The sequence below is a fragment of the Lacerta agilis genome, chromosome 6, assembly GCF_009819535.1.
Source record: "Lacerta agilis isolate rLacAgi1 chromosome 6, rLacAgi1.pri, whole genome shotgun sequence".
In the NCBI taxonomy this organism is placed as follows: Eukaryota; Metazoa; Chordata; class Lepidosauria; order Squamata; family Lacertidae; genus Lacerta; species Lacerta agilis.
The window spans coordinates 73,679,642-73,693,080 of NC_046317.1; the positions used below are offsets into that span (position 1 = coordinate 73,679,642).

Below are 13,439 nucleotides of genomic sequence, written 5' to 3' on the forward strand. Positions count from 1 at the left end.
GAATACCGCTGCCCATCAGGCAATGGTTTTTTTCCACCTGCCTCCACCCACCCTGATGCATTAGGAACCTTTCCCAAACTATGATTTTAGGAACATCAGAAGCAGCTGAGAAGAGAGGAGTTCAGGGACATTTTTAAAAATAATAATTTTACAAGTTGTATGTCTTTGCTTCTCAAGTTGTATTGTGTTATTTTTCTGCCATGTGACTTGCTATTTTTATTGATTATAGTTTAGAAATTATTTATTGCAATTGTTAAGAGTGAATTTCTGTTTAGTTATCATTTGCTTATTTTTAATTTTATTGTGTACTGTTATATTCTAATGGATTACTGAATATTACTTTTTATCTAAGTTGTTTCTTTTAAAGTTATGCTGCTATTGTGACATTTTTGGTTTGGATCATATTATTCTAAGGTGTGTGATTTTTCTTGTTTCTTCAGCTTGTAAACCACCTTGTGTGTAGTAATATAGAAAGGTGGTATATAAATTAAATGTGAAAAGAAATAAATGCTACTGTTTTGGCCGTGAAGACCCTGTGCCTGTGGAAAAGTCTTGTTTCTATGTTGCCTGAACTTTAGATGGAGTTACCGGTAACCACCAAACAAGGATTGACAAAAGTCAGAGAAGGAATATGTTATCAACTCTAAGCTACCAACATGAAGTCCAAATTAGAGTTCAGAAGAGGGAATAAAACAACTATTTGAGGAAAGGGAGAGATGATACTGACTTGTTCATGAGACAAATGACGCCAGCACAAAGGCCTGTAACACAGCAGACATACCGGTCATTGTAAACCAGAGCATGTTTTCATTGATCAATAAGCAATAAATCACTCGGCCTCTTGCAGTTGCTCACTATAAATCATTTCCAGAAAGGATAATAGATGTTTCCTCTGTACAACTGGCAAAACCATTAACATTCTTCAGAGCATGTTATGAAGCAGCCAAGGTATCTTAGAATGTGCAGAAAGCCCTTACCATTTGACCTTTGCCACAGCACCACTTGAATACCAGAAGCAAACATCAAATGTTTGTGATGAAAGGGTTCCAGTTATACAGGAGGTTAACCGGGAAAAAAGAAAACTTTTAAGTGGGAAAGAATGTCAGAGAAAGCACATTTTGCATACAAAAGGTTTAGAGAGCAAACAAAATGCTGCAAGCCTAAGGTTATTAATGCCACCCTATTTTTCCAAAACCTACTGAACACCACTAGGTCACAGATGGAGCTAAGCATGAAACAATGTGAAAACCTCAGGTTACAGGACTCAAAAGTCCATAGCTCTCTAGCTGGGAAACATTCTCCACCCCCCAGTTCCAGATGTGTGGAGAATGGATAGGATTACTTAGGGCAAACTGGTTGTGATGTGAGTCATATTTTTTAAAAAGAAGTTTAAATAGCATCTGTGGGGGGGTAGGACCTGGATCCTGGTGATAGGGGTTTTTAACACTTTACTTCCACTGTGGTCCATAATCCAACTCACACACCACCACCCCATGCCTATTATTTGCATTAGCAGAAATGCTTCCACTGGTACCAATGGAAGATTTCCTACCAACGCAAACAGCAGGTGTTGGAAGCCCAATATCAACAGCCCCACACCCACTTACTCTTTACTTTTCTAAAAATTGTGTAATTGCTAAATATGTAAAATATGCCACATATAGTTTGATGATGAGCCCACAGTGGTGGGGGGAGAGTGAGGGGTGCACTTTGTACATGAACTGAAGCCAAGCCCGACAACAGCTTCAAAGACTGCATTAAGCAATTTTAAGGCACTTCACAGCTGATGTGCACAACCATATGGGCTAAATGAGTAATGTGTGTTCTCTCAAAACATTATGTTCTACGCTTATGCTATGATCACAGTATATATGCAGCCTTGTCAATACCCCTCCAAATGAGTGACAGCAGCCAAATCTGCACCAGACTTCACCCAGTGTGCATAATATGCACCAAATCTGAGCTCCTTTGAATGGCAGAGTGAATCACTGTGGTAGCCTATCATTTCCACAGTGGTAGGAGCAATGATTGAAAGAGAATGCCCTCTTCTGCCACTATGATTTATTGAAATTTAGGCATAAGCACAACGTTTATCAGGACAGATACACCCTAAATGGGGAATGCTTGAAATACACATATCAAGGAAGAAATACACTTTGGGGAAAGCCCCTATCAAACTCTCTCGACTCTTTCCAACACAGTTGACAATGCGAAATTATTAATGAAACTGTGGTGATGGGAAGGGCTCCCCACTTCAGCCTCCAAGTATATTACACTTTAGAACAGATTTATCCTCGGCAATCTCATTTATATAGACAGGGAATTCAGTTACAGGATGACATACTGAAAGGTCACTCAATCTGTGGCAGAGAAAACAGCCGCCTTAGATCCACATCCCAGACCAGCAATACTGGAATGGTGCCTCCGCTTCGACGGAGATGAAGATTCAATAAAAGAACAACAAGCACATCTTGTATTATGGTTTAAGGTTTGCAAATAATTAGCAATGAAGTCAGCCGTTGTTACCTCCTTTCTCCCAACCAAGACAGTGTTTGTCATGCTGAAGAGATGTTAAGGGGCAAATTTAGCTACATTTTGAAAAAGCAATTCAATTAAGCCTAACTGCCTCAAACTCGGTAAACATAAAGAGGCATCATTTATGTTTCCCTCTACACAAGCAGGCTCTCTGAGAACTGCAATACAACTACCGGTATTCACAGTGAACACTCAATTTCCATGACAATCTTGGGTAAATATGCAGAGTGACATTTTAACCTCCTGCGTTTTTTTCAGACATCTCCCAACTGACAAATAAACAAAACTTAAAAAAAGGAGACCCAATTAGCTTAAGGATGTTTTAAGAAGATTAAAAATGTAAGGAACAATGCTTCAAGTAATAAAATCTAAACTATAGTATATGTAAGCTCGGAAGATGGGGAGGGAACACCGTATGAGCAAACCCTTCAGGATAAAAAGGGCAGCATAATTTATTTAAATCTGCAACAGTACGTGACTAATTACATGCACTGGTGCTATGGTATTTAAGCCTCTGCTATTGAATTACTGCAACTGCTTTTGATTACTGTAATTGGAAATTCTAAGCACAGCTCTCACCCAGTAACAGCCATCACCTGCAGAGATCCATGCAAATATTTTGCTTTATCCTTTCAGATACGCCACATACTGCACGACAAGGCTGCATCTTAAATAAGCAATGTGGTGCTTGCAACAATTGTTCACAGTAAGCTGAGTTGACTTCTGTCTTTAAAGATTTCCACAGTATGGTGCAGGAATTGGGTGTGTGTGTGTGTGTGTAAACAGTGCCAGGTGAAAACTATGAGAAGGAACCACAGTCCAATGGTAGAATACATGGAAAGTATCTGAGGACCCATCCTTGGCATTTCCAGTTAATGAGATCAGGCACCATGTTATGGCGAAGATCCCAGTCAATGAAGGCAATTCTCAGCTCAATGGACTGGGCAGCTACCTATATGCCTCTGCAACGTGGCAAATGGCTTTTGGAGGCAAGGTGACTTTTTTTAAAAAAAGAAAAAGTAGTAAGAAATGTGATAAGCAGTTAGTGACAGGGGTTAGAGATGGTGTCTTAACACTGAAAGGAACATTTTGCCAATACGACACACTACACATGCACACATACTTTGGCTAGGGATTACATTGCTCCTTCCAACAGTATTACAGCCTATAATGGCAGTACTAAATCTTAAGTACATAACTACTGGTTAGATACCAACAGGGCACGATCCTTGCCCATGTATGGCAGTATCCTCATTAAGGTGGCTTTCATCAGCCCCAACCAGCAAGATAAGGAACAATGGGTCTCCCAGTCCCAAACATCTGGGGGGCACCAGGTTGGGGAGGGCTGACATACAGAAATAATACTGCCGTTTTCCTGCCTACTCCACCAACTGCTCCCAGCATGCACACATGGTGCCAGGCTGTTAGGAGGAATGAGTAGCCTGGGTGTGCATTATCTCACATCTTCCAACTCTTGCTTTCTCCCTCCACATAATCAAGGAGTATAGGAGGGGTTCTCATATTGAAAGTGGTTAGGTAACAGTAGTGATCAGCAAGCAGAGCCGTGCAGTAACTAAGAGATGGCCATGTACACTAATTTTTTCAGTGTTTTTCTTTTGCCAAGTGCCTTCTACATTAGAAATCCCCATCACCATGAACACATTTCCTAGCTGACAACAGTTATTAACAGGAAAATTACTGTAGCTTCTCAAGCTCCTTAGCCAGAAGAATGGCATAAGGAAAAAGGAAGAGAGAGTTCCCTTCACCAGTATGCTATTTGAGATTGGTGGGGTGTGAAAAAGTTATGGGTAATTGTCAAAAAGGAGATAAATTACACCTTCTCAACAGCCCATTTCAACTAGCAGTACGGTTCTCATATAGTTACCAAGACGAAATGTACAATAAAAAAAGGATTCAACTAAACTGTGGTGCAGCTTTAAACCCACGCCACTGAACAAAACCATATGACTGAAATAAGATTAGCAATCAGAACACCATTTTCATTTCACAGGCAATTTGAACTATTATTATCTATCTATACGCAATACTTCTTTGCTCACAATACATGCAGAATACCAAGTTAAATCATTTGTTGTTCTCACTTGTCTACATCTTAAGCAATTCAGTATTGTCTGTTTTAAGTAAGCATTTCTTTGTAATAATAAAGTATTATGCATTTTTTCTTTCACCTTTATATTGTTTCAAATATTTACTAGGATCAAGGATTATTTCTCCTTTTCTACAATAAAAAAATAGAAAAGCAAACTGTGATTCTGGAACATGCCAAAAGTATTTTACTTACGAATTCATAATCACCATCCTGAGGAACTCTCCAATCGGAGGAATATCTTTCTGGTACATTCCTTCCATAGTTGTTTCTCCGATTCTCTTTTTCTTTTTGCTCAAAATAATCAAGGAAAGATGGTCTGACAGACTCCATTGTTTCATCTCTTCCTACAAATATATTTAATATACAAAATAGTATTAACTCAAAAGGAAAAAGTTTAGCATTCCACTAAGATAACTATTTAGCACATTGCTTACACAACAATACCTACACATGATAAGAGTTGCTAGTTTTAAAAAGCTTCAGAAGAGAAGAAAATGTTCAGAGCTTCTCAGTAGAGCAAGTAATGGATAAATTATCAGCACATCTCTTGAAATCTAGAAACGGGAAGATCAGGTAGATTATCGGGAATGTTGCATCTCCTTTAGCCACAGAAGTCCAAAACTGAGGCCTAGTCTTCCCCAACCTGTGGCTGTGATGGATGGGGCTGATGGGAAATGTAGTCAAAAACATATGGAAGACGCCTGGTTGTGAAAGGCTGCCTTAGAGCAGTGTTTCCCAAACTTGGGTCTCCAGCTGTTTTTGGATTGCAGCTCCCATCATCCCTAGCTAGCAAGACCAATGGTCAGGAATGATGGGAATTGTAGTCCAAAAGCAGCTGGAGACCCAAGTTTGGGAAACACTGCCTTAGAATGTTCTAACATAAATGTCTGTACCTCAAAACCCAGGTAATAGCATTCAACTTTTTTGGCCCTCCACCCCAATTCCACTTGAGGAGAAGACTGGGTGTTTATTTCACATGGCAGCAGGGCAGTCATTCATGCCTTTGTACCTCTTGAGACTAGACTACAATCATGCAACACGGTTCATTTTTCTTCCTGATAGGAATGGGCCATCAGGAGACTGAAATACAAGCACAGCATTGACTCTAAAGTGGTACAGAAATACAAGGCATCAAGAATACACACACACACACACACACACAGGCTTATCAATTTGGTTGCATAAACATATAACTTATAACAATAACATAATTATATTAATGATACTGTCCATGTACTGAGTAGTGCAAGTCACATTCAGAAGCACTCGTAACTGTCCTGAACTCCCATCCCTGTAAAAGTCTAAACCTGAGGATTTTCTGCAAACATACAACTTCAGCCATTAAAAAGCATTTTCGGGTTACGGAAGTGCTGAACCCGGAAGTACCGGAACGGGTTACTTCCGGGTTTTGCCGCTTTGTGCATAATTGCTGAATTGCAACCCGCACGTGCGCAGACGTGGCGCTGCAGGTTCCACACGGATCACGTTCGCAATCCAAGCATCCGCTGTATATTGTATCTAAGTGACTATTCTCTCACACTGGTTTATTATGTTTTAATATTTTACTGACATCGTTCATAAGGAGTAGGCTAGAAATAAAATTTCTGCAACACTGATTGTGTATGTTATGCCAGACTATTTGCAATCTCGAAAATTCTTTCTAGTAGCACCTTAGAGACCAACTGAGTTTGTTCCTGGTATGAGCTTTCGTGTGCATGCACACTTCTTCAGATACACAGCCTGTATTTGCTACCCACCTGTATTTGCAATCTGGCAGTGGAATGGGAGAAGGGCAAGGGAGAGCTGCCACCCACCCAATATATTTTAAGTTTGGGGTACCGCATATTAAAAATGTAAAAAATGCTTTCCTGCAGCATGGCTCTCAATAGTAGTAGTTTTTTTTTTTTAAAAAAACACCTCAGTTGTAAACACACAAAGGAATGACAGCTTACATGAAACTTCCATCTCAGACCAGGACCGATACAAACGTCTGCTGAAAAAACAGCCAGATTTTTACTGTCTGCCAAAAGGTAAGAGTGCTGGCCAGGTGGCTTTCCCTAAGTGGGAATTTAACACAACTGAGAAACTCTCTTACCTGGGCCATCACTTAACTCATCTATAAGAAAATAAACCAAAATGTCTGCAGCACTCACCTCAGGAATACTGCAGGTATGCTAATCACAAATACAAATGTGTTAATGAACAAGTACATAGAAGGTACATAGAATGATAAATGTAGTTTGAAAGTGCCAAAGTTATTTTCTCAGAAAACGCACCTCCTCAATACTGCCGTATTTTTCTGTTGTACCCTTATCTACCTAAGTCTCCAAATAAGAGACTGGACCAGTATTTCACAAACTTGAGTCTCCAGCTGTTGTTGGACTTCAACTCCCATCATCCCAAACTGGTCAGAGAGGACTGTAGTCTAAAAACAGCTGGAGACCCAAGTTTGGGAAACACTGGACTGAACCCTGGAATTCTAGAAGCCTGCTGGCAAGTTCTGTGCAGAAGCAAATCAATGCACTCATTTTCTTCATGAGACATCTCCATATGTATGGAATTCACTTAAGTGACCATCAGTGTGTCTGCAAAACAATTAATGTAGAGAGGACTCAAGATGAGTCCTAGGTCCATATATGCTCCAAGCATATTTACCAAGATGACTCATGGATATTTTCCCCCAGTGTGATGAATTGCTGTATGCATTATCCCCCTACACGTACATTATGAGGTCACTCTGCGAGATCAAACAATGTACTCAAAATTGTTAAGACAAACAGAGAGAGACCTTTTTGAAGTTATAGCTCTTTACATACAGCAGTAAATCTTTGAACATATTAAAATGCCTAAAAGGGCAAAAACAATGATCTGTCAAGACTTATGTAGAGTTAACTTGTTCCAAGCATCTTCATTATAAATGAAGAAACAGATGCTGCAATTATATTACGGCAAGGATTCCTGACTGACTGACAGCCACTAGTACTAGCCACTGCATGGAGAAGAGCCAAAACTCAATGGATGAATACTAGTTTTGTATGCAGTTGGCAAGAGCTCAAATCCTGACATCTATTCTGTACATTGAGCAGACTCAACATCTGGGATCTTAGGTTGCTGGAATGGGAAATACATTTACCCAAGAGAGACACTGCCAGTCGATACGGTACTTGGTTAGATGGATCAGTGGTGGATAGCTCAGTTGGTAGAGCGTGGTGCACGTTTGATCCCCCTAGGGGACAACTGCATATTCCTGCATTGCAAGAGGTTGGACTAGATGATCCTCAGGGTTCCTTGCAACTCTATGATTCTATGACCCTGCATGTTTGTCTTCAAGCAAAAAGTTTAAGGCAAAACTCAAGCGAGAGCATTTTATTTTATTTTCGTTCCTGCCCCTACTTTGATGCCTTATAGCAGGATGCAATACATCCTCACTTTATTTTAGCATAACCATGCAAGGATGCATTGGGCCATGGACCAAATATGGTTCTACAAGCCTGGCCCCATGCCACCCCACTCCAGCCCTGAACTCTGATAATGCCTCTTTGCTTACAGTCATTGAATGGCCTTTGCTTGAATAATGCCTATTGCTTTTTATGGATGGAAGACAGAAAGGAGTGTGGAATGGATGCAGAAAGTAGCCTAATGTGCAAAACTAAAATACACATTCATTGTTTCGGCCACGTTTGCTTCTGAAGCTGCCTATTACTGGTATAGAGAATGCATATATGTATGTATGATCTTAAATCCATTAGGCTTTAAAAGGAGGATATTCTGTACATAACAGAAGCAAACATAAAAGCAAATCCCCTTAACGATAATAAATTATCACTTCATAAAACATTCCAGTCTAAGATATCAAGAGAAAGCTTAAAATATAATAATAGAAAACCAATGGTCATTCTGGGTTAAAAGAAAGTTCAAGTACAAAAATAAATGTGGAAATTTCTGAGCTATTGAAGATAAGCAATTCTACTGCCGACTGTAGTTTTCCCCTTCAATAGACCTCATTGTACACAATCAGATCAAGAAAAGCTATGCAGGAAGTCAGAACAGAGAAGAGTGCAAAAATGCTAACATACCACTGGATGATTATTTGGTACATCAGAACTTTAACCACAGGGGTGTGGGTGTGGGTGTGTGTGTGAGAGAGAGTTTAGCAAATGGAAATACATGTGTTATACTATACCCCTTGGAGATCTTCTCATAAAAAGGGGTGGAGAAATCTTTTTGGCCCCATGGGCCAGATGCTTATGAGGTAGTTAGACTAGAAACTTTGGTTAGCTGTCCTGTTCATAAGCAGCACCTTAGTAATGTAATGGTTACATGCTTAGTTCAGTGGTTCTCAACCTTGGGTCCCCAGATGTTTTTGGCCTACAACTCCCATCAACCCTAGCTAGCAAGACTAGTGGTCTGGGGACCCAAGGTTGAGAAAGGCTGCCTTAGCTAGTAATGGTTGTTCACATGTGCCAAAGAGTTGATTGATGGCAGAAGAAGTCCATTAGCAACTGGCTCAATCTATACCAATTTGACCTTTTTCCAGAATACCTTGTTGTCCAAACACAATACCACAACTGGCTGATTATTACATTATTATAGTTTTCAGTAAGTAACACCCCAGAAACAATTCCATGTATTAGCTGCAACGATATTAAAGTGAACAAACAAAATCCTGATGCGGTGCTGGAATTTACTCCAGAAATAAAAGACTAAACACTGCAGATGTATTTGATATTATAGGGGCAAATATTTTAAATAAGCTTAATGTTAACAACTCAGTCTCTTGGGTTGCAGGGTGGGAAGGTGGAGAGAGGAAATTAATCCAAGGGAAAACAGAACAGTGACTGTACATTGCACAAGATTTAAGGTGCAGCTTATATTCTTCATGACAGTGAGTTTTTATTTCTGTTTTGCAAGAAAGCCACTTTCCCTTAGACCCAACTCTTCCAAGTTGCTTTGTGGGAGCAAACTGGGAGAGGAAGATTGTAACGTGGCATGAGTATCGTGCACTTCAAACTGCTAGTCTGATGTAGCACCACAGTGTCTCAACTAATCTTATTTTGCTACATGCAAGACCCTTGATGCTCAACTCAGAAGTGCAAGCCATTCCTGCTTCTATAAGCTTCACATCTGAACTGTGCTTTCAGTTTTAATACACTTAACAGAAGTTAATTTAAATGGCCAAAACATGAAGTCACTTATTCAAGGCAACCCAAATTAGAACTTGAGTTATTAAGCTATCAAAACACTAGACACCCACATACTCTACCTAATTGTGAATTATGCATAATTCCAATGCCTGACTACACTTATCTTAACATATGTAGCTCCAACAAAATTTTGTCTTGGTTCTAGAAACTGCCACCTACACCAGATTACTAACATGTGACTGCTGTTAAGAGCTGTTGATTACATGGTTTCCCTTACATTCAATATTTTGCAAACCAAGTGTGCCAAGTGTGAATTATTAATATCAAATAATACAGCTTTTCTTCCTCATTTACTGAAGCTGCTAAGAATCTAGTATTCTGTAGCTAAAGGTAAAGGGACCCCTGACCGTTAGGTCCAGTCGCGGACGACTCTGGGGTTGTGGTGCTCATCTTGCTTTACTGGCCGAGGGAGCCGGCGTACAACATCCAGGTCATGTGGCCAGCATGTCTAAGCCGCTTCTGGCGAATCAGAGCAGCGCACGGAAACGCCATTTACCTTCCCACTGGAGCGGTACCTATTTATCTACTTGCACTGCATGCTTTCAAACTGCTAGGGTGGCAGGAGGAGGGACGAAGCAATGGGAGCTCACCCTGTCGTGGGGATTTGAACCACCGACCTTCTGATCGGCAAGCCCTGGGCTCTGTGATTTAACCCACAGCACTAATCTGAATGGTGGAAGGGCACTGGCGGTGGGAGGCCTCATTAGGGAAAGTGCGCCTTGGTTTAAGAACGGTTTGGTTTAAGAACAGACTTCCGCAGCGGATTAAGTTTGTAAACCGAGGTACCACTGTATCGGTTTGCTTCTGGGCACAATTTAAAGTGCTGGTTATGGCCTATAAAGCACTACACAGCTTACAAGCAAGCCAGCTGAAAGACAATGCTTGACTATGAAACAAAATTGGGAAAAGGAGTTAAGTACAGAATTTGAAGAAGCAGTTTGGAACAAGCTATAGACAAATAAACCTTCCTAAAATCACCATCATACAATGGAAACAGAATGTATGGACAATTGCTTTGTTTGAGAAACTAAGCTATGTATCTGATATGGATGTTTTTGTTGAGATATGGCACCCCTTTATAAAATATTCAAATGACTGGCAGCCACCAATTACAGTGGTACCTCAGTTTACAGACGCTTCAGGTTATAGACCCCCGCTAACCCAGAGATACTATCTCAGGTTAAGAACTTTGCTTCAGGATGAGAACAGAAATTGTGTGGTGGCGGCAGCGGGAGGCCCGATTAGCTAAAATGGTACCTCAGGTTCAACTTCCGGCGAGGACGCCATTGCGGGTGGTCGAGGGTCGTTTCGGCAGCGAAACGACCCTGGCCTGTCCTGGGGGTAGGAGCTCCGCTACCGCACAGCGGGCTCCGCCAAACCGCGGGTCGAGCGTCCCGCGGCACGGGCTCTCCAGCGAGCCCACTATGGCGCTGAACCCTTCTCCCGTTCCCCTTGTAAAAGGGGTGCGGGAGTGAAGGGACAATGGCGCCGGGCTGTGGAGGTATGCCCCAACCGGGCTGGCGAAGTGGCGGCTGCCGCCTGCACTGAGCGAGTCGTTCTACCTGATTTGGAAGAAAAAAAAGAAGAAACCCGTAGGCCGTGAGTACGGAGTTAATTGGATTTAAAGTTTCTGACAATTGGCACTCCGGGAGGAACGTTAAAAAGGAAGCCCGTTCCTCCCTTTGTTGAATGAAGAAAATAACATTGTTTCTAGCTGCTGCTGCAGTAGCGGATACAAAGTTTCTATGGAGCTTTTTGACAAGTGAGACTGGCTGAACCCCTTCTAGGGGAAATAAATTGTTGGAAATATTTCTTCTTTGAAGTTGTTGGATTATAATCTTTTCACCCTGATTCGGGGGAAAATGGCGGCTGGAACTTATGGTTAAAGATGGAAAAGTACTGAAACTTGACACCCTCTGCCTACTTCTACCATGCTTGGTTTCGTTTTTAAACTGGCTTTAGACTCGGGACTGACCCATGAACAAAGGATTATTCTTTTGAAGTTAGAACTGTTAAACCAGAAATTAAATTTGTTGAAGCAGGATGTCGAGGAAAAGTTATATGCTACAGGAAAGACTCTTGAGAACTTTGTTAAACTGGAAGAAAACCTTGCTAGGGAACTTGAGGAAATTTTTGAGAAACAAAGTACAGTGACTATGCAACTCCGAGAAGATGGAAAATCCTGTTGGTGTGAGAGACCCAGGGTTAGAAGACAATTTATATCCAATTTCTGGGGTGAGAGCCCAGAAATGAAGGGAAAAAGATTTGTGAAACTACAACTAGAAGATGACTGGAATTCTGAAATGGAGATGCTGGAAGGCGATGATTTGTGTTCCCTGGAGCTCCCTGCAAGGATGTTTATGGACTGCGTCTGGACTTTTGGTTTTAAAGAAAAAGAGGACATTCTGGACAATGATGTTGGAGGGAGATGGAGAAATGTCTAGGGGGCGATCCCAAGATGGCGAAGGAAAATGGTTAGAAGAGGGATAGGGTGAGAATATTTAAAATATAATTAGGATGGCTCACCATGGTACCCTGAAGTCAGTGTGTTAAGAATTTAAGATTTTGAACTAGTGAAGAGATATGTGAATTGTTTATCAGCAGCAGTTTTAAGTAAAATAAGATGTAAGATTTGAGCTAAGAAGTAATAGGTCATATTATGAAGTAAAATAAATATTAAGAAGTCTGTTTAGATATTTTGGATGATTTAAACTTTAGAGATGAGAAGTTATTAAAGTAAATTAGAATTGGAACCAAAGGAGAGAAAACGGGGGAAGTCACCCTATGTAGATTCAAAACAAGAAATTTTTTTCTAAGTAAGAAAAAGAAATATTGGTGTTCTAGTGGTGGTTTGTGTTTGTCTTTTATTCTGTTTTGATTGCTGTATGTGTTGTTGTATTTGTTCTGTTGTATTGTTTTTTAGTGTGTGGAAAACCAATAAAATCTTTGAAAAAAATAAAAAATAAAATGGTACCTCAGGTTAAGAACAGTTTCAGGTTAAGAACGGACCTCCAGAATGAATTAAGTTCTTAACCCAAGGTACCACTGGGTTAACATAGATTAATGGGGGAAATTGGCACATTTGTCTTCTGTTCTGGGGGAGTAGGTGGGAGAGGAGAAACCCTTTGGAAACATAATGGATTAGTTATCATTAAGCCAGACTTAAGGGCCATAATTCAGAGGTAGAGCACCTGCTTTGCAAGCAGAATGCCCCAGGTTCAATCCTCAGTACCTCCGGATAGGGCTGGGAATGTCCCGTCTGAATAGTCAAGTGAAGACACTACTAGGTGAACCAATGGCCTGTTTTGGTATGAGGAAGATTCCTGTGCTCCTGGCTGGTAGATGTGGCTGTGCTAATAAAGGAGGATGCTTGCAGTACAATGCTTACAGAAGATGATAGATAAGCTATCGCTTGCACAGAGCAAAATCATTATATAATCAGTACAAGGAGGCATGCCCCTACAAGGAAGCAAAGTCTCATTTATACCCAATTATTTATGTTCTCCATCAACGGAAGTGAAGCAGCAATGAAGTGCTGAATGGTTGGACAGATTAATGCTCATCTTCTTGAGTCAAATGCCTAACATCAA

General features: G+C 40.7%; 1 protein-coding gene across 2 annotated transcripts in view; it reads right to left on the reverse strand.

Moving 5' to 3' along the window:
* STK4 (serine/threonine kinase 4) overlaps window positions 1-13,439 on the reverse strand; it is a 67,636-nt gene that overhangs the window by 23,396 nt on the left and 30,801 nt on the right. For both annotated transcript variants that reach the window (XM_033153433.1, XM_033153432.1), the window contains exon 10: window positions 4,838-4,989. In XM_033153433.1, coding sequence (XP_033009324.1) covers window positions 4,838-4,989 — 152 coding nt within the window. The remainder of the gene's footprint in view (window positions 1-4,837; window positions 4,990-13,439) is intronic.